Source organism: Meles meles, chromosome 1 (genome assembly GCF_922984935.1).
Source record: "Meles meles chromosome 1, mMelMel3.1 paternal haplotype, whole genome shotgun sequence".
Lineage (NCBI taxonomy): Eukaryota > Metazoa > Chordata > Mammalia > Carnivora > Mustelidae > Meles > Meles meles.
In genome coordinates this window covers 153,661,299-153,683,920 of record NC_060066.1, presented here as the reverse complement: position 1 = coordinate 153,683,920, position 22,622 = coordinate 153,661,299, and the positions used below count along the sequence as shown (strand labels likewise).

At 38.6% G+C, this 22,622-nt stretch overlaps 1 protein-coding gene across 2 annotated transcripts in view; it reads right to left on the bottom strand.

Moving 5' to 3' along the window:
* Nucleotides 1–22,622, bottom strand: part of SLC44A5 (solute carrier family 44 member 5) — a 424,145-nt gene that overhangs the window by 216,181 nt on the left and 185,342 nt on the right. For both annotated transcript variants that reach the window (XM_046024493.1, XM_046024485.1), the window contains exon 2: nucleotides 15,763–15,801. In XM_046024493.1, coding sequence (XP_045880449.1) covers nucleotides 15,763–15,801 — 39 coding nt within the window. The remainder of the gene's footprint in view (nucleotides 1–15,762; nucleotides 15,802–22,622) is intronic.

Below are 22,622 nucleotides of genomic sequence, written 5' to 3'. Positions count from 1 at the left end.
TCAGTATTGTCAAGAAATTTTACTTTACCAGAATTATTTGACAGAGCAACCAGTCAAGAAAAACAGAATCTCCTGCTAAATATCACATTTATCTGACCATCTGATCATCTGATCATCTGACCAATCAGGACAAGGTCCTTGTCACAATCACTGACTTGAGTTTTGTTCTGTAGATCCTAATGGGTTCTGACATAGGTGGTTTAAACTCAGTGTTTTTTGAAAGATTCATTTGTAAAATCTGCTCTAAGTGGGTACCTTGACATGACAATAAAATCAATTTTTTGCTCTTCCTTTCTCTTTCACACTGTACACACACACAATACACCCCCACAAGTTCAGAATAAATGCTCAAAATCAAGCATTGGTGTCCTGAAAATGTGTTCTAAAGAATGTCTATTACATTGTCAAAAGGAATTCTGCTCCCTGAGGCATATGCAACTATGAGAATGTTCTGTATGTTTACTGTTTCCATACTCTGCCACAATCTATTACAGGACATGGAAGTTTCTGTATGGAACATTAAATGTACTAACCAGTGAAATGAACATTAAGATTTGTCAACAATACTAAACTATGGTACAACAGAAATTTTCTCTGCAGGCACACTTCTTTCTTATTCTTATGGTTTTATGGAAGACATCCAAAGAAAGCAAATGTAATCAATTCCATCCCTTCTTACTACTTACATATTTTGGTATAAAACAAGTAATCTGTTAAATATCATAACAGAAATACTTTTAAATAATGTTACTTTTTGTATTTTTGGTTTTAAGGATGATTAAAACTTTTAGAATTCCTGTAGTAAGAAGATAATTACTTGTTCTTTTCAATGCAATGATTAAAATTGAGATGATAACAGTGATTCACAGAAATCTGCCATGGTACAACTTTCTATTTTGAGGATATATTATTAATTTATTTTTTAAGACAATTCAAATTAGTCTCCAAACAGAGGTTGGTTTTTAATTAATTTTGTAATAATAATTTCAGCACACAAATTACTCCTTAAAATCAACATCAAGGGGCACCAAGGGGCACCTGGGTGGCTCAGTGGGTTAAGCCTCTGCCTTCGGCTCAGGTCATGATCTCAGGGTCCTGGGATCGAACCCCACATCAGGCTCTCAGCTCAGCAGAGAGCCTGCTTCCCCCTCTCTCTCTGCCTGCCTCTCTGCCTACTTGTGATCTCTCTCTCCATGTCAAATAAATAAATAAAATCTTTAAAAAAAATCAACATCAAAATTTAGTCATTCTTTTTTCACATTTCTAATTAAATGCCATTCTGTTGTTTCATCAATACAAAAAACAAATGGCTTTCTTTTTGAATAACTGAAGAAGTTAGCTACGTTTATAAAGAAAGGAAAAAATAAAACTTCACTAGAAGAGTAGAAAATAAAAGTGAACCCAGTTAATCAAACACCAGGTTTCTGAGGCACCTGGGTGGCTCAGAAACCTTACCCCCGTTAAAGCCTCTGCCTTCGACTCAGGTCATGATCTCAGGGTCCTGGGATCAAGCCCCACATTGGCCTCTCTGCTCAGCGGGAGCCCGCTTCCTCCTCTCTCTCTGCCTGCCTCTCTGCCTACTTGTGATCTCTCTCTCTCTCTGTCAAATAAATAAAATCTTTAAAAAACAAAACAAAACACCAGGTTTCTGGCTAAGCTTTTCCTTTTGCTTGACCATGTTACTGCTTTCAGCTCATAGTCCCAATCGTACTTTCCCACATAAACAATTCAGTTTTCTCAGCAAGCTCCGAGCTGCTAAGAAACTGTCTATGTTTCAAAGTGAAATTGAGTAGGTTAACTATTTTCCACTAAGGGTGGTCCTGACCAGATGAAATGCTTTCTTCAATGAATAGAAAAATTATATTTGTCAATGCCTCACTCTCTGGCTCTACAAACCAGACCTGGTAACCTGGCAAAGAACGTCAAGTTCCTAAAATTCACGTTATAGGCTTTCCTTTGGATCTAGGAGGAAAGAAAGTATTCCTGTGCTTTTTGTGTTCAGAATGTTTCCAAGTATTGTTTCCTGTTGCAAAGATGGCCAAGGCTTTGTGTCTACAGATGCCTAAAGGTGGCATCTTCCACATAATCTATATGGAATAAGTATTCCTGACCTCTTGCTCTGTGCTAAAGTGTTCTGTTCCCAACCTAGTCTATAAAAGCACACAGAAATATGATAAATATGTAGCTATAGAAGTAGACAGAAATAAATGAATGGGGACTCTTGTTAATATGCAAACATGTATCATGAATCTCTGATTGGAAACTTAAGAAACATTTCGCGTAATAAGGCATACTTGTTATCTGGTTACAAAAGCAAGAGGATATTTATTAACATTTTTAAGTTTTTAGGGGAAATTTAAGGATATTATGCAAGTCTAGGTAAAACCAAAAACCATATATTTAAAGTATAAACACAAAAAAGCCCAGATTCTAGGATCCAAGCCTAATTGGGCCCAGCACCAACAATCTTAGTGACATGGGGCAAGTTTTTTAAGTTTTCTAAGGCTCAGCCTCCTAACCTGGAAACAAAGGGATCGAGCCAATCCCCAAATTCCTTTGGTCATTGAATGAAAATACCTATTACCTATAACTGCCAAAGATCAAGAGATAGAGAATTCAGGATAGAGCCTACCCAGACTGCTCTGTTTGAAAGTTGTGTAAGTAAAGAACCAGGACACTTCAGAGGAGGTCTCCTAGGCTGTAGAGAGGGCACAGAAGCAATAAAATTCCTGGAGCAGATAACCGGAGCACCTTTAGTAGAGATCACACGCAGGTTGTACTCAGAACATTCAAGGGAGGGGCGCCTGGGTGCCCCAGTCCTTTTGGCTGCAGATTCTTGGTTTCACTGAGGTTGTGATCTGATGGGTCCCTGGATTGAGCCCCACCTTGGTTCCTCTGTGCTCAGCGGGGAGTCTGCCCCTCCCCCCACTCAGGCACATACTCTTTCTCTCTCTCTCTCAAATAAATAAATTTACAGAAAAAAAATAAGCATTCAAGGGAAATTCAGAGGTGTATCTTGGTTTCCTGCAGAGATCAAACAGAAAGTTGAATAGTACTCCAAAGCTCTGACACAGGGTCAGAGTGGGAATGAGGTAGGCTAGTCACAGGGATCAGTGCTTTCAGAGACAGAAAAAGCAGGAATGGGAGGGAAAATGTAACTTCCCTGTTTAAGTAACAGGAAACTGAGAATTTAATAAATCCCATCTGAATGTGATTTGTCTCCACTTGGGGACATTAATAATATGTCTATCAATAGGACCATTTTGTTGGTTATATGAAAGACCACACATGTGCTAGAGGGAAGAATTAAACTAAGAAGCCTGTTAGGAAAGAGGAGTGAGTAGGCGGATTGGGGCTGTGGTCTCAGTCTGAGACAGAGAAATCACTTCAGTTTCCCTGTTGCACGTAGTTACCACCCAGCAAGTGGAATTGTTTTACCAAATACTTTAAACTTCATGCTCTATCTATCTGGGGGCAGCAAGGATATGTAAATGGGAAATCACAGGCTCACCCCATCTCCAAAGGCAGGGAATCGAGTTTCTTTTAATCAAGAAAAAGTCTTTTGAAAAGTAGAAAACTTTATACAGTTTGTCAGATCTTTATTGCACTTGTTTGCACAACTTACTTAACCTTTCTATGCCTGCTTCCTCATCTATAAAACAGAAACATAGAACCAACTTCAAAGAGTTCTTCAGTAGATTGAGTAAATTAGCATAAGTAAAACGATTTAGAATAGTATCCAACAAATAGTAAGTGCCATATACACAAATATTTTGTTATTGTTGCTGTCACATCATCACACTCAACGACCAGATAGCTTTTTACAGTGCATAACAATTAGACTTCTTGATTCTCAAGAAAAATCCAAGAATAAGAAACATTTGGGAAATAAAATGAATTCCATTCCAGAATAACCAACTTTATCTGGTTTATTTTCTTTCAAGATTTTATTTAAATTCAAATTAGTTCACATATAATGTTGTATTAGTTTCAGGGGTAAAATTCAATGATTCATCAATTTCATGTAACACCCAGAGCTCATTTTATCAAGTGCTCTCCTTAATGCCCATCACCCAATTAACCCATCCCCCCACCAACACCCAGTATTTTCCCCCTATATTTTAGAGTCTCTTATGGTTTGCCCCCTCTCTGTCTTTATCTTATTTTTCTTTTCCTTCCCTTCCCTTGTGTTCATTTATTTTCCTTCTTAAATTCCACATATGAGTGAAATTATACAGTGCTTGTCTTTCTCTGACTTATTTCACTTAACATAATACCCTCTAGTTCCATCCACATGGTTGCAAATGGCAAGATTTCATTCGTTTTGATGGCTAATATTGCACTGTATATATATACATGTGTGTATATATACACACACACATATATATATCACCATATATATACCACCTCTTCTTTATCCATTCATCTGTCAATGGACATTTGGGTTCTCTTCATTTTTTGGCTATTGTGGACAGTGCTGCTATAAACATTGGAGTGCAGGTGCCCTCTCAAATCACTATTTTTGTATCCTTTGGAAAAATACCTAGTAGTACAATTACTGGGCCTTAGGGTAGTTCTATTTTTCATGTTTTGAGGAACCTCCATACTGTTCTCTAGAGTGGCTGTACTAATTTGCGTTCCCAACAAGACTGTAAGAGAGTTCCCCTTCCTCTGCGTCTGTTTCCTGAGTTGTTAATTTTAGCTATTCTGACAGGTGTGAGGTTGTGTCTCATTGTGGTTTTGATTTATATTTTCCTGATGATGAGTGATGCTAAGCATTTTTTCATATGTCTGTCAGTCATCTGTATGTCTTCATCAGAGAAATGTCTGTTCATGTCTTCTGCCCATTTCCTAAGTGTATTTTTTATTTTGGGGGTGTTGGGTCTGATAAGTTCTTTATAAATTTTGGATATCAGCCTTTTATCTTATACATCATTTGGAAATATCTTCTCCCATTCCAGGTTGACTTTTACTTTTGTGGATTATTTCCTTCACCGTGCAGAAGCTTTTTATCTTGATGAAGTCCCAGTAGTTCATTCTGCTTTTGTTTTGTTTGCCTATGGAGACTTGATGAGTAAGACGTTGCTGCAGCCAAGTTCAAAGAGGTTGCTGCCTGTGTTCTTCTCCACGATTTAGATAGATTCCTGTCTCACATGCAGGTCTTTCATCCATTTTGAATTTATTTTTGTATATGCCATAAGAAAGTGGTCCACTTTCATTCATCTGCATATTGCTGGCCAAGTTTCCCCAACACCATTTGTTGAAGAGATGTTTTTTTTTTTAAATATCTTATCTATTTGACAGAGAGAAATCACAACCAGGCAGAGAGGCAGGCAGAGAGAGAGGAGGAAGCAGGCTCCCCGCAAAGCAGAGAGCCCGATGTGGGGCTCGATCCCAGGACCCTGAGATCATGACCTGAGCCAAAGGCACAGGCTTTAACCCACTGAGCCACCCAGGAGCCCCGAGATGGTCTTTTTTTCCATTGGATATTCTTTCTTTCTTTGTGGAAGATTAGTTGACCATATAGTAATGGTTCCATTTCTGGTTTCTCCATTCTGTTCTATGGATCTATGTGTCTGTTTTGTGCCTGTACCATACTGTCTTGATGATTACAGCTTCATGATACAGCTTGAAGTCCAGAATTGTGATGCTTCCAGGTTTGCTTTCCTTTTTTTAAGATTGCTTTGCCTATTTGGGGTCTTCTCTGGTTTCATACAAATTTTAGAATTGCTTGTTGTAGCTCTGTGGAAAATGCTGGTGGTATTACACTAAAGGGGGGTAGATTTCTCTGGGTAGTATAGACATTTTAGCAATATTTGTTCTAATCCATGAGCATGGAATGTTTTTCCATTTCTTTGTGCCTTCCTCAATTTCTTTCAAGAGAATTCTATAGTTTTCAGAATATATGTCTTTTACCTCTTTGGTTGGGTTTATTCCCTGGTATATTTTGGTTTTGGTGCAATTGTAAATGGGATTGATTCCTTGGTTTCTATTTCTGATGCTTCATTATTGGTGTATAGAAATGCAACAGACTGCTGTACATTGATTTTACATCTTGCAACTTGGCTGAATTCCCTATCAGTTCTAGCAACTTTTTAGTGGAGTCTTTTGGGTTTTATATATAGATTATCATGTCATTTGTAAAGAGTGAAAGTTTGACTTCCTCCTTGTCAATTTGGACGCCATCTATTTCTTTTTGTTGTCTGATTACTGAGTCTAGGACTTCCAGTACTATGTTGAACAACAGTGGTAAGAGTGGACATCCCTGCCTTTGTCCTGACCTTAGAAGAAATGTTCTCAATTTTTCCCCATTAAGGATGATATTAGCTGTGGGTCTTTTGTATATGACCTTTATGATGTTGAGGTATGTCCTTCATATCCCTATTCTTTTGAGGGTTTTTTTCAAGAAACAATGCTGTGTTTTGCCAAGTGCTTTTTCTGCATCTATTGAGAAGATCATATGGTTCTTATCCTTTATTTCATTAATGTGGTGTATTACCTTGATCTATTTGGGTATATCAAACTACCCCTGTAGCCCAAGAATAAATCCCACATGGTCGTGGTGAATAATTCTTTTAATGTACTGTTGGATTCAATTTCCTGGTATCTTGAGAACTTTGGCATCCACGTTCATTAGGGATATTGGTCTATAATGTTCCTTTATAGTGGGGTCTTTGTCTGATTTTGGAATCAGGGTAATGCTGGCCTCATAGAATGAGTTTGGAAGTTTTCCTTCCATGTCTATTTTTTAGAACAGTTTGAGAAGAATAGATATTAGCTCTTCTTTAAATATCTGGTAGAATTCCCCTGGGAAGCCATCTGGCCCTGGGCTCTTATTTGTTGGGAGATTTTTGATTACTGATTCAGTTTCTTTGCTGGTTATGGCTCTGTTCAGATTTTCTATTTCTTCCTGTTTCAGCTTTGATAGTTTATATGTTTCTAGGAATTTATCCATTTCTTCCAGATTGCCTAATTTGTTGGCACATAATTGCTCATAGCATTCTCTTATAACTGTTTGTGTTTCTGCAGTGTTGGTTGTGATCTCTCCTTTGTCATTCATGATTTTATCTGGGTCCTTTCTGTTTTCTTTTTGATAAATCTGGCTAGGGCATTATCAATTTTGTTAATTCTTTTGAAGAACCAACTTAGTTTCATTGATCCAATTTACTGTGGTTTCTTTATTTCTACATCATTTATTTCTGCTCTAATCTTTATTATTTCCCTTCTCCTGCTAGATTTAGGCTTTCTGAGTTGGTTGTGTATTTAAGACTTTTTTCTTAGTTCTTAAGAAAGGCCTATATTACTATATACTTCCCTCGTAGGATCACCTTTCCTGCATCTCAAATTTGATGCAGTCCAAAACCTGTTGTGTTTTCATTTTCGCTTGCTTTCATGTATTTCTTTTTATTCCTTCTTTAATTTCCTGGTTAACCCATTCATTCTTTAGTAGGATATTCTTTAACCTCCATGTATTTGTGGTCTTTCCAAATTTTTTCTTGTGATCGACTTCAAGTTTCATAGCATTGTGGTCTGAAAATATGCATGGCATGATCTCAGTCTTTTTGTATCTGTGGAAGCCTAATTTGTGACCCGGTATGTGATCTATTCTGAATATGTTCCATGTACACTTGAAAAGAATGTTTTTCTTCTGCTGCTTTAGGATGAAATTCTCTGAATATATCTGTGAAATCCATCTGGCCCAGTGTATTTTTCAAAGCCCCTGTTTCCTTGTCAATCTTCTACATAGATGACCTGTCCATTGCTATGAGTAGGGTGTTAAAGTCCCCTACTATTACTGTATTATTATCTTTAATTTTATTATTAATTGATTTATATATTTAGCTGCTCCCAAGTTAGGGGCATAGATACTTACAGTTGTTAAATCTTCATGTTGTACAAACCCTTTAATTATTATATAGTGCCCTCCTTCATTTCTTATTACAGTCTTTGGTTTAAAATCCAATTTATCTGATATAAGTATGTCCACTCTAGCTTTCTTTTGATGTCCATTATCATGATAAATTTTTCTCTACCTCCTCACTTTCAACCTAGAGGCGTCTTTGGGTCAAAACTGAGGCTCTTGTAAGCAGCATATTAATGGGTTCTGGGTTTTTATCCATTCTGATACATGTATTTTGATTGGAGCATTTAAGCCATTTACATTCACAGTAATTACTGAAAGATATGAATTTAGTGCCACTGTATTACCTTTAAAGTTATTGTTCCTGTAGATTGTCTCTGTTCCTTTCTAGTATTTGTTGCTTTTGGTCTCTTTCCACTCAAAGGGTCCCTTTTAATATTTCTTGCATAGCTGATTTAGTGTTCACAAACTCCTTTAGTTTTTGCTTATCTTGGAAAGTCTGTATCTCTCCTCCTATTCTGAATGACGGCCTTGCTGGATAAAGTATTCTTGGCTGCACAATTTTCCCAATTATCACATTAAAATTCCCTTCCACTCCTTTCTGATCTTCCAGGTCTCTGAGGACAGGATTGCTGTGTCTACCCTTGTACGTTAAGTATCTTTCATCCCTGGCTGTTTTCAGAATTCTCACTTCATCTTTGTATTTTGTGAGTTTCACTATGATATGCCGTGGTGTTGCCTGTTTTAGTTGATTTTGATAGGAGTTCCCTGTGCTCCTTGGACTTGAATGTCTGTTTCCTTCCCCTGATTAGGGAAGATCTCGGCTATAATTTGTTCAAATAAACCTTCTGTCCCTTTTTCCTGCTCTTCTTCTGGGACTCTTATGATATGGATATTGCTTTATGGAATTGCTGAGTTCCCCACATTTACCTTCATGATCTAATAGTTTTCTTGCCCTCTTATTTTCAGCTTCATTATTTTCTATAATTTTATCTTCTATATCACCTATCTTCTCTGCTTCTTCAATCTTCATTGTATTATATCCAGTCAGTTTGCATCTCAGTTATAGCATTTTTTAATTTCAGCCTGACAATTTTTAGGTCCTTTATCTCTGCAACAAGTGTTTCTCTGATGTCTCTTATGCTTTTCTCTCTCTCTCTCTCTTTTTTTTAAGATCTATTTATTTATTTTAGAGACAGAGAGAGAGAAAGGGAGGCGAGGTAGAGGAGAAGAGAGAATCTCAAGCAGACTCCCCACTGTACTGATGCAAGGCCTGACCCCACAACCCATGAATCATGACCTGAGCCAAAACCAAGAGTCAGATGCTTAACCAACAAAGCCACCCAGGCACCCCAACTGCTATGTTTTTTTTCAAGCCCAGTTAGTAGTCTTATGACTATTGTTCCAAACTCTTATTCAGATATATTGCTTTTATCTATTTTGAGCAAGTTCCTGGCTGTGATTTCTTCTTGAATGTTCTTTTGGGGAGAGTTCCTCCATCTTGTCATTTTGGCTAAGTTTTTATCTTTTGCATGTTATGAAAACTTGTTATGTTCCCTGCACCTGAGAGTAATGGTATATTAAAAAGTGGCCATACACTGTTCAGGACCTGGCACTTCAGGAAGTGTCTCTGGTGTATGCTGTGAGCACTCTGCTGTTATATTTTTGCTGCTTTTTCTCACTGGTCACTCCTCTGCAAATTCCCTCCTTTTGTGCAGTGGGGAGTGTCTGGACCTTTAACTAGGTTTGTTTAGCTTTATTTGTTGAAATTAGCCCAGAGAGAAAAGAAAAGACTGATCCAAAATAGATAAAAAGAGAGAAAAGGGAAAGGAATGAAAACAAAACAAAACAAAACAAAACAAAAAACAAAAACAAAAAACAAAACAACCAAAGCTACAATTAAAAAAAAAACAAAAAACTATAAGCCTGATTCCAAATAAAAAGGAAAAAAAAGAAGAAACAAAGAAAACAAAAGAAAACTGACCCAAAAAAGAGAAAAGGAAATGAAAAAATAAGTTAACAAACAAAGAAAAAACTATAAGCCTGATTCCAAAGGAAGGAAGAAGGAGAAGGAGGGGGAGGAGAAGAAAAATACAGCTTTGTCCCATTTCTACCAGAACTGCAGGTCAGCCTTTGAAGCACTGTATGTTCAGTAGACTTGGTGCATGTGGCACGCTACCTGTGTGGTCTTCTGAGGGGGAGAGGCCCTCTGTGTTGGCTCAGAGTCAGTTCTGCCCTGGTAAATATGCCCTTCCCAGGCACCGGGTTTGGTGTAAGCAGCTTCCCTTCCACTGGGGGCCACTGTGTTTGTTGTTCTCTGAAGTGCTACCATTTTGGTGAAGGGAAAATGGAGCCATCTGACCCTCATTCCTGGACAGGAGATCTCACATCCCCTGCTGTTCAGAAAGCCCTCACAGAAAAGCAAGGGCTGTCAGCGCTTGATGCACCACAGCTCTCTTGCATTTTATTTTTGGCATGCAGCTAGGTTTCAAAACTCCAAATACTAAAGGACTGGGCACCACGTGGATCCACTCCTTCTTCTGGAGTAGAGGCTCCCCACCATGCTGTGCCTAGTGCCCTTTGTCCCAAAAAACAATCCCAAGCCTGCACAGTGCACAGAATGTATGTTGCAACACCGGGAAAAGCACCAATCAAGTTATTCACCTTGTGCAGGCACCACGGTCCCCTGCCCATGAAAGGCCGTTTGCTGGTGCCTGCAGGGTCTTTTGTCCTTGGAGAGGCTATAGGTAACATTCTCTCCCAGTGTGACCCAAAAGACCTCTATGCCACTTTGTGCATTCTTCGGCTGGCATCCTCCTCCCCAGGAGCATGAGCCACAGCTCTGCTCCACTGAAAGTCACACACCTCGAAAATCTGTGATACACAGATCTCCTCACTCAACAGTCTGCAGTGTGGAGAGATTTTCTTGTGCAGACCCAACACTGTCCTCTCTCAACCCCTCTCACTTTCTCTCCCTTTTCTCACCCTGCAGAAAGGGTTCCCTTCCTTCTGCAGCATGAGTTTTTCTCTCCCCCAACTCCCTTCCATGCACTCACATACATCACACTCTCCCTTCAAATCATGGAGATCCTACTTCCAAAACTCATATCGATTTCCTGGGTATTCCAAGTGATCTGACTACAATATAACTGTGACAGCTGTGTTTGAGGAATGAGGAAAGCCCAGGGTCCCCTACTTCTCTGCCATCTTAACTCTATGTTATACCCTAATTTTATCCTTATTTTTTTAGATTTTATTTATTTATTTATTTGACAGGCAGAGATCACAAGCAGGCAGAGACAGAGGGAGAAGCAGGCTCCCTGCTGAGCAGAGAGCCTGATGTGGGGCTCGATCCCAGGATCCTGTGATCATGACCTGAGCTGAAAGCAGAGGCTTTAACCCACTGAGTCACCCAGGTGCCCCCAATTTTATCCATTTTTGATAATTTTGAAGATTAGGCAGGCAAAATCCAAACCATTTCAAGAAGTATTAATGAGAGATATACACATTGCACCTACTTAAAGGAAACTATCTAAAACTAAAATGAAGGGTATCCTATTTAACAGTGTAAGGAGACTATATATTTTCATCAATTCCTTCTTCTAAGAGCTTTTGTTCACACAAATGTAGAATAGTTGATTGTGATATTTTGTGCCAAGAGGCTGTCAACGCTATCCAGAGAGAGAAAGCCAGCTTGGATTGCCGGGGGAAATAAAAGCTTCAAGGTAAGTAAAGAGCTCTTTCCCAGGGAATGAGAAGTCAACTTTACATGTTTTGCCTAAAACAGAAATGTGTCCTTTTTCCTTAAGTTTACATTTGTTCCCCTCAAGATCCCTCTAGGCTCTCTGGAATTTGTATTTGGAGTCAACCTTGTTTTAGTAGTAATTTTCAATTGTTATAGCTCTAGCTAACACTGATAGTCTAAAAGAAAAAATAAGGAGCAATTAAGATTATAGCTGGTATTTTAACCCTGGCATTTTGACCCTGAGGACAGTTAGCACAAAATACAACCTGACCCAAGTAAAATTAGATTAAGTAGAAATTATAATAACAAAATAAAACTATCAATGCTAAAAATATATATAGTGAAGATTTTTCTTTTTTAATAAAAAATAGTTTGGGGGAGTCTGGGTGGCTCAGTGGGTTAAGCCTCTGCCTTCGGCTCAGGTCATGATCTCAGGGTTCTGGGATCAAGCCTGCATTGGGCTCTCTGCTCAGCAAGGAGCCTGCTTTCGCCCCTCTCTCTCTGCTCTGCCTCTCTGCCTACTTCTGATCTCTCTCTCTCTGTCAAATAAATAAATAAATAACCTTTTAAAAAATAGTTTGAAGAATCACATATTAATAACAATAAAAACTGCAAAAATTGACCTCAGAAGTAATTTAATTTTTAGAGTAGTAACTAACAAAAAATAAACTAAGTAAAATTTAAGGTAAAAATTTTATTGACCAAAAATCAATAGAAGAATAATATCATCTTATAAAAATTTGATGTGGAAAAACTGAATTGGAACCACAAAAATATTTAATGAAGTTGATAAACAATGTGGATAAAAACATAATCAATGAATCAAATCTTTATTTTAAAATTGACACAGAAAATATGGTAGTCTAATTAAAATAATCCTGGTAGAATATAAAAGGATAAAGTCATAAATAGTTTAACACTGTTATACAAAAAAAAATTAAGGAATCGAGTTAACTAATAGAGTTTACTCTCCCCATCAAATAATAGTTTACTGACCCAAATTCATTAATGTGGTAAAAATTGGATTTAAATGTTGGTGTACAGAAACAGCCAAAATATCCTCAGGTTTAAACTGGGTCAAAATGTCAGAAGCAAATTACAGGGGTCAAAAAGGCAAGGCCAAAATAACCAATATCCAAAATAGTGCACTGTCCACTGGGCTAATATAATATTGGCTCTCATGATTCCTCCATTTATGTACTAAGGATTCTAAAACTGACTAAATTGGTACATTAAATAAAGTGTAATATCATATATTATAAACAAATATATATTATATATATAATTTACATATTATATAATATATATTATATATTATATAAACAGATTCTTCTGTGGAGAATGGATTTATGTTAAAGAAAGCATAACTGTATTTAGGGCAATAACTATAGCATAAAAACCATTGAAGAGGCTATTGTAAGTATCTAAATGCAAAGCACGGTTGTTAGAATGAAGTCTTGCAGTGGAGATGGTATGACTAGAGAATGAGGGATGGAAGATAGGCAGATGGATTTGGTGGGGTGTGAAGCTGAATTAATGAGTCTGGAGCAAGATAGAGCAATCAAGGCCAGCCATTTAAATTTAGAAGCAAGCAGTTTGTTTATGGTCTTTAAACTATACGACAAGATGAAATCACCTAGAAGAATACAAAAAGAGAAAATGTACCTGGTGTTCTCCAACATTCAGACTCTAAATGTTAGAGATTGGGCAAAGGAAGAGGAGACATCAGAGAGAAGGGACGGAAACCAGAAGAGTGTGGCATCATGGAAGGAGAAGAAAATACTGCAGAAAAGACAGTGGCAACATGTGCTGAAGGAGAATAAGGTGAGAAAGAGAATAATTCTCCACTGGAGGAGCAAGAGAGATGTTCTCAGAAATGTGGATAAAAAGGCGTTTCCCAGAAGTAGCGCAGATACAGTTTCAGTTGGTGTGGGGTAATGAGAGGATAGGAAGGAAGAGTGGAGTCAGTCCCTAAAGACAACACTAATGGGAAGTTTCCTTCTTTCTTTCCTCTTTCTTTCTTTAAAGATTTTATTTTTTTTTATTTGACAGTGAGAGAGCGAGCACAATTAGGAGGAGTGGGAAAAGGAGAAGCAGGCTTCCCGCTGAGCAGAGAGCCTGATGTGGGGCTCGATTCCTGGACCCTGGGATCATGACCTGAGCTGAAGGCAGACACTTAATGACTGAGCCACCTAGGTGCCCATCTAATGAGGAGTTTCTATGAGAAAAAGCAAAGAAATAGAATGGTAGGTGGAAGATGGTAAGAGGGTCAATGGAGGCCGCACCAGTTTTTTTCACAGAGCTGGTAATTAGGCATGTTTATATGTAGGTGGGAATGGTGGCAGAGGGACAAGGAACAATTTTACAGAAAGGTCCTCGAGGAGTTACTAGCCCTTGGCATAAAGTCACCAACTTCTCTGGCTCCCAGGTTTTTCGGAAGAGGAGGCTGCTGAAGAATATTTCCTATGGGCTAACCTCAACAGCATTCCAATTCTCCCAAGCTCACTTACATGATTAAATACAGTTATAAGACTCTTAAAAAGAAGTGTAAATGTTGAGTGAACAGGTCAAAGAGAAAAGACCAAAAATGGCATCCAATTCACCTGCCACGCCTATTCATCCATTCACCCCCAACTCCTGGGTGTAACACTCTTAGGATCTTGAGGTGTTTCCTCTAATATAGTTGCACTTTCAGAGCTTGCAAAACCAACAGATTCTCCTGGCCCATGGTTCAGCAGTGAATCCCCCAGATATATCTTCTGTCGAAGGATGGAAATTGCAAAGGGTCTCAAGGCAATATTCTACATTGGAGTTTTTCCCTTTCTTTGAAAACTCCTATTCATCCCAGGAGAAGCAGTGCTCTGGGTTCCTTCTCTCCTTAGTCTATTATATCAGAAGTGGAGGCTTATTCTTCTTTGGCCCATTTATCGCAAGAATTTTGTCAAAAAGATGATAATTTCATTATAGTCCTAATTACTATATCCTCATTAATACAAGGTTTATGAATGAAAATTTAACTGATCATATTGAGCAGTAAAACATCATTTTGAATCATGATACATTTTGAGTTAAAATAACGCACTCACAGATTTCTGATAGCCCAAAAGACTTGGCTTCTATTTTTTCCAAAATAGGGAAAAAAAAAATACTTGCTGGTACATTTTCCACTCCAAGTTTAGAAAAACACAAATGGAAACTTATAAAACAGCTTCTACAAATGACTATTTTTTTTTTACCTACCTTTCCATCTTACAGGATCATATGTGATCAAATAAAATCTATGAGAAGGAACTTTGAAGACTATAAAATGCTATTATCCGTCTAAGAGCAAACCTTAGAATATCTACCTAGGTACAATGAAACCTAACAAGCATCAATAAAGAGGCTTTGAGAATAGAGATAGGAAAGTGCATATGTGATAACCCTTTCAGTTGAGGATTTGGGGTCCAAGTACTGTTGGAAGTCACAGCGGAAAACTACTTATTTATGTATCTCAGGAACGAGAGCACATCAAGGAAGAACAACTCTTGAAACCAGTGCCTGCTCAAACTTTCATTTATACATGAATGACTTGAGGAACTTGTGAAAATGCAGATTCTTATTCTGTAAGAACAGGTTGGGGCCCAAGATTCTGCCTTTCTAGAAGAGCTCAGAGGTAATGCCCCTGCTTTGGTCCACAGGCCATATTTTGCATAGCAAGACTCAACTCTCTGGGGTTAGCTGAGGAATGAGCCAGGTGTCACAAAAAGAGGACTGGGTAAGATATAGTGTCATGAAACAGCCAAGAAGCCTGACAACAGACATCTTTGTTAGAAAGGGGGACTTAAATAAGACACATGTGTCAGGGTCATAAGCTGGGATTCAAGGATGGGAAGAAAGCAAGATATGGGGCTGCCTGGGTTAATGAAGCATCAACAGCTATATGATATTCTTACTGAAGGACTTTTTTTTAATAACTCTAAAGAGAGGAAATCCCTTCAGGAAGAAGAAATCAGCCCCTTGAAAGAGGACCAAACATGACATCAGCAATTGGTCTTTACCAGCCAAATATTTAAGTGTTCCTAGATTTTGAAAGAATTATGTATTTCTTACATGAGGGACTGTCATGAAGAATTCTTAGACTAACTTATCACTTAACACTCAGACTATGACTTACCATAGTTCACAACGTCTAAGGAAGTGTCTGGTTGTTCTTCTAGGAAAAAACACAAAGGGCAAACAAATCTTTATTTGTAGGGACTGGTGATTCTGAAGCTCCATACCCATCTCTCTCTGACATAAAAATTCTAGTTCTTAGACTTTAACACACAGAATAATATAAGGTCAGTTGGACTAGCTGAACAGATATTCAATACCCAAAGTCACTAATCATGAGCATTTAATCTTAGGAAGTCCCAAAAAAGTTGCACGAAGGTACTGGAGGTAAGACGTTTGAGGTGGGGGAATAAAACTTCCATTTTCATCCATGCCCTGTACAGGGTGATATGCACAGTCTCAGGAAATTCAGCACCAAGAAACAAGGTGCTTTGTTTACTTTCACTTTATGTTCCTGCTTTGACCTCAGAAGATGTATTAGTCATGAAAAACTTAATATGCATTAAATACTCTCAATTACATGCAGAATTGTAAGTACAGGCTAGAGAAAAAAGAAGTAACTGGAATTCTGCAGCCAAATTACATGTGACCTTTTGCTTCAACGGTGGCTTGCACATGGTAACTAGTAACACAGCCTGTTCAATTTGGAAGATACAGTTTATGAGTTTTGTGGGGGAAGGGAGGTGGCTATGGCAAGTTCCATTATGAACAATGATAGCACACGAAGGTTTTACAGCCCAAATAATCCCATACATATCTGAAACAAAAATATTAATACTTTCTAGGAACACTCCACTCTCTGGTACTTTATTACACTTGTGAAGCCTTAAAAAAGAATTCCCACTATAGAGCCAATGAGCAGAAATTACAACACATAGTCTAAGCATGGATGCTTCTCATCAATCTAACAATAGTAAATCATGGAGAGTCAGAATTGAGATAAAAACTCTAGGGAAGGTGAGCATTTGTAAACTGTGTTCCCTTGGGAAAGATAATGATAATTAAAATAACAGCTAATTTTTGAATACTTATTATGCACTAGGAGCCATGCTTCATTTACATATTTCTTTTAATATTCACAGCATCCCTTGCTGTAGTCATAATAATCAATTCTCCTCTAAAACTGAAAAGCTGAGGTTCCCAGAGGCAATGTGAACTTTAGGGTCTAATCTTTGCGTGGAGTCACCACCCTGCTAGTAAGCAATGGATCTGAAATTCAGACAGGTTTGTGTAGCTCTCACGTCCACTCATAACCAGTACAGCTTCCAGCCTCTGATACCAGCAATGTATCACAAAAATAAAGATTATTCATAAAGTTTTTTACACTCCCCTCATCCCCCACCAGAGCGCCTTTAAAACAGGAATTCTGGACCAGATTCATTAGGATGATAAGCATTATCTAATTTCCCAGGTTTGCCTCAGGGCATATAGGTTTCAGAGTTAACGTCTGAAAAACCAAATAAAGCCTCCCAAATGTGGTAAGAATGGCCATCTCTCACTGGTTTTATTAGACTTAAAAGCATGTATGTTCAAGGCTGAGTACTTGAGAGGGAAAATAAAATGTCAACATCTAGGATCAGCTGCTTTATTCCTGTTCCTGGGCCCTAAGTAACTACATTTGCCTTTCATATGCCAAAAATAATTTAAAGAACAACAAAATTTGAGGTTTGTAGCCATATTTTTAAAAAATCACATCACAGTGGTTTTTGTGAATGGCCCAAGAGTACACTGTTCTAATCAAGGGCTAGCTCATACGATAAGTGCTTGGCCTCTGCCTCAAGCTCCCAACTGATCTTCCCCAACTCCTCCAGTTATAGACACTAATGAACTCCATCTGCAGGCTCAGGCCCATTGGAATCAGTGCTGGGTAGGGCAGGAAGCAGATCAGTAATCTCAGCCCCAGCAGTTGAAGGAGAAGGAAACTGGCTACTCACGGTAATAAAGGTGCTTTACAGACATAGTTAAATCCTCTGTAGCTATACACTATGAGTGTAATTACTCCCATTTTACAGATAAGAAATATGGACAATCAAAGTGTTGAAAGTAACCAAGTTTGCACAGTCTTATTGTTTAAAAAAAAAAAAAAAGCAAACAAACAAAGCAGGACCTAGATGCTGGTCTCTCATTACCCAGACCGAGTATCATACAATATGATTTTGAATCCTTCTGAGTTAAAAGATCCAAGTTCTCTCTTTCTCTCCATGTGATCATTTCATAAAATGGCTGAGCCAGCTTTTTATATAACCTTTTATCTTTTTCAAAAGCTGTGAGAAAGTTGTGAGAACATTCATACATCATGAATGTATGTATACATACATATAACTGCCTTATCGTGCATAGACACACCAAACTAAAATTATTTTGACCCTGGTAGGTAATGGTTGGGAAGACTGCAACCTCAAATGAGATGAGCTCCTGGATATGCATGCTGTTGCCTTCTTATATCTAGCGCGATAGCATCAGCATATAGCCCGAGAGGGGAACTACTGGCCTATACTTCCCAGTCTGATTGCTGTATCTTTTACCACCTTTATTCCCTTTAGTCTTTCTTGCATGAAAGTTGCTTAGGCGGATAACGATAAAGATTGGTTGGAGAAAGAGATGGAGAAGGAAGTAGCAATGAGTGGAGCCAGGCTGGAAGTTGGTGAGAGTCATGTTCCTGCTGTGTCAGAGTCTGGAACATTACTAAAAAGAACTAGGGTGCCTGGGCGGCTCAGTCAGATAAAGATCTGCCTCTTAACTTCATCTCAGGTCATGATCTCAGGGTCATAGGATAGAGCCCTGCACTGGGTTCTGTGCTCAGCGGGGAGTCTACTGGGGATTCTCTCTCTCCCTCTCCCTTTACCCCTTCCTGCCCCCACTCTCTCTCTCTCTCTCTCTCTCTTTCACACACACACACACACATACACACACATGCTCTCTCTCTCTCTCTTTCTCAAACAAATAAATAAATCTGAAGAGGAAGAACAAGAACAAGAACAGGAAGAACAAGAAGAAGGAGGAGGGAGAGGAGGAGTAAAGGAGGAGGGGAGGAGGAGGAGAAGAAGAAGAAGAACAACAACAACAACAACAACCAGGATCCTAGTCCTACATTCAAGCTCAGCATCACTAACAGTGAGTCAACCAGATATTATGTTTCTCCCGACTTGAGGCAATGGAGATCATTACAGCATACCTAGAATGTATTCTGGTACAAAAATGTTTGACAGGAATCCACCAGACACTTAGCCTTAAAACCTAACCTACACCTTATAGGAAATACAGGAAATTAAAAAAAACAATGTAAATGATACCCCTTGGAAGGAACCAAACATATCCAGAAAGTGCGATATTCAGCAGGACAACTGGCAGGACAGGTATTAGGAGAGAAGGGGGCCTTGCTAATTAGATTAGAGACTTAAGGGACATAACCATCAGATACAAGGTTTGTCCCTGGATTTGATCCTGATTTGGACAAAACGCTATAAAGACATCTATGGGGGCACAATTGGGGAAATCTGAATATAGAATGAATATTAGATAAAGTTGACATTTGTTGAACTGGAAAAGTGGAAACTGTCTGCCAAAGAAAGCAGATAGCAAACAACACGTAAAGCAAATTCTTATAAAAAATACTACAGATCTGGAAGGAAATATGAGAAAAGTTGTATACAGGGGTGATTGTATCTGTAGTACTTTATTTAATTTTACTTTGATATATTTTTTAACTTTCTACAATGTGCATAAAGCTGCTTTTATAGCAATAAAAATATTTTAATTTAAAAAAGAACTAGGTGTTTTTGGGTTTTTTTTTAAAGATTTTATTTATTTTTTTGATAGAGAGATCACAAGTAGGCAGAGAGGCAGGCAGAGAGAGAGAGAGGAAGGGAAGCAGGCTCCCCGCTGAGCAGAAAGCGCGATGTGGGGCTCGATCCCAGGACCCTGGGATCATGACCTGAGCCGAAGGCAGAGGCTTAACCCACTGAGCCACCCAGGCACCCCTTCTGCTTTGGATTCTTACTCTATTCCTGAGCTCTCCTGTCTGACTTTGGCCCTGAGCTTCTGCCTAACTCCTGCCAGCCCCAAAGCCTGGATCCTGTTCTCAGTACTTCAACTCTTTGGCTTGGATAGGTCTGAATATAAAAAATGCTCAGAGTCACCATGCTGCCATTTCTCTGAATTTCCAATACCTTCTGGTGGCTGGAACCTTCACTACTGTGTCCTGCCTGTCAAACTCTGGTGCTATTCCCTATTAAACAGTACCTGAACTTGTCATACTTAGTATACAGCAAGGAACCAGGTGGCTGGCCACTAGCCATTCTAGCTGACATCATTTCTCCCTCTGTCCTGGCTTCACTAATCCCTGCTACAGAGACCTGAGAGTCTGCAAACCCAAGACAGATGTGATACTAAGCCTGCAGCATCTGAGAACAAGCCAGTCTTGCTGAAGAGGAGAACTGGAACCAAGGTATGTGCACAACTATGCCCGTAGGGTCATTATTTCTTCTCGTCCTTAAGTTAGTCATTCTAAATTCATTGACCTCTTATTTGCTATCAAATACTATGCTAGTCACTGAGACTACATAGGTGACCAAAGGAATCCCTGCCCTGGAGTTATTTGTAATACGTCAGGATGGAGACTTTAAGCAAATAAGTACACCAATAGTTATTTACTTCCAAATGTGATATGATAGGTGTTATGAAGGAGCAGTACAATGTATGAGGACAAGAAAACAAAAATTTAAAGGATGAGTTAGAGTTGGCATGATGGTCGGCAGTCTTGACAAATGATACAGCATGGGCAAAGACCGTATGATAGGAAAGAGCTTGGCTACTCAGGAGAGAATCAAAGCTGGCACGGCTGGAAGACAATGGGTAAGACACTGAGTGATGTGAGGTGGAGCTAGAGAAGTAGGAAGGAAGGCAAATGGATACACCTGACTACCTTATAAAAGGCCCAGATTGGGTCCCACTTAGATGCCCTTATAGGAATAAAACTCGAGGTTGAGTTCATACTCAGCTGAGTATCATCTATAACCTTTTATGTTATCCAAAAGAAGAACTGCAGTTGAGTCTAACAAGGTAACCATATTCTGGGTATCATGGTCAAGTACTGAAAACAAAATAAAAATCATTATCCTTTGCAAATATCTTCTCCCATTCTGTCAGTTGTCTTTTGGTTTTGTTAACTGTTTCCTTTGCTGTGCAAAAGCTTTTGATCTTGATGAAATCCCAATAGTTCATTTTTGCCCTTGCTTCCCTTGCCTTTGCTGTTGTTCCTAGGAAGATGTTGCTACGGCTGAGGTCGAAGAGGTTGCTGCCTGCATTCTCCTCAAGGATTTTGAGGGATTCCTTTCTCACATTGAGGTCCTTCATCCATTTGGAGTCTATTTTCGTGTGTGGTGTAAGGAAGTGGTCCAATTTCATTTTTCTGCATGTCGCTGTCCAATTTTCCCAGCACCATTTATTGAAGAGGCTGTCTTTTTTCCATTGGACATTCTTTCCTGCTTTGTCGAAGATTAGTTGACCATAGAGTTGAGGGTCGATTTCTGGGCTCTCTATTCTGTTCCACTGATCTATGTGTCTGTTTTTGTGCCAGTACCATGCTGTCTTGATGATGACAGCTTTGTAATAGAGCTTGAAGTCCGGAATTGTGATGCCACCAACTTTGGCTTTCTTTTTCAATATTCCTTTGGCTATTCGAGGTCTTTTCTGGTTCCATATAAATTTTAGGATTATTTGTTCCATTTCTTTGAAAAAAATGGATGGTATTTTGATAGGGATTGCATTAAATGTGTAGATTGCTTTAGGTAGCATAGACATTTTCACAATATTTATTCTTCCAATCCAGGAGCATGGAACATTTTTCCATTTTTTTGTGTCTTCCTCAATTTCTTTCATGAGTACTTTATAATTTTCTGTGTATAGATTCTTAGTCTCTTTGGTTAGGTTTATTCCTAGGTATCTTATAGTTTTGGGTACAATTGTAAATGGGATTGACTCCTTAATTTCTCTTTCTTCAGTCTTGTTGTTGGTGTACAGAAATGCAACTGATTTCTGTGCATTGATTTTATATCCTGACACTTTACTGAATTCCTGTACAAGTTCTAGCAGTTTTGGAGTGGAGTCTTTTGGGTTTTCCACATATAATATCATATCATCTGCGAAGAGTGATAGTTTGACTTCTTCTTTACCAATTTGGATGCCTTTAATTTCTTTTTGTTGTCTGATTGCTGAGGCGAGGACTTCTAGTACTATGTTGAATAGCAGTGGTGATAATGGACTCCCTGCCGTGTTCCTGACCTTAACGGAAAAGCTTTCAGTTTTTCTCCATTGAGAATGATATTTGCGGTGGGTTTTTCATAGATGGCTTTGATAATATTGAGGTATGTGCCCTCTATCCCTACACTTTGAAGAGTTTTGATCAGGAAGGGATGTTGTACTTTGTCAAATGCTTTTTCAGCATCTATTGAGAGTATCATATGGTTCTTGTTCTTTCTTTTATTAATATGTTCTATCACATTGATTGATTTGCGGATGTTGAACCAACCCTGCAGCCCTGGAATAAATCCCACTTGATCGTGGTGAATAATCCTTTTAATGTACTGTTGAATCCTATTGGCTAGTATTTTGGCGAGAATTTTTGCATCTGTGTTCATCAAGGATATTGGTCTGTAGTTCTCTTTTTTGGTGGGGTCCTTGTCTGGTTTTGGGATCAAGGTGATGCTGGCCTCATAAAATGAGTTTGGAAGTTTTCCTTCCATTTCTGTTTTTTGGAACAGTTTCAGGAGAATAGGAATTAGTTCTTCTTTAAATGTTTGGTAGAATTCCCCTGGGAAGCCGTCTGGCCCTGGGCTTTTGTTTGTTTGGAGATTTTTGATGACTGTTTCAATCTCCTTACTGGTTATGGGCCTGTTCAGGTTTTCTATTTCTTCCTGGTTC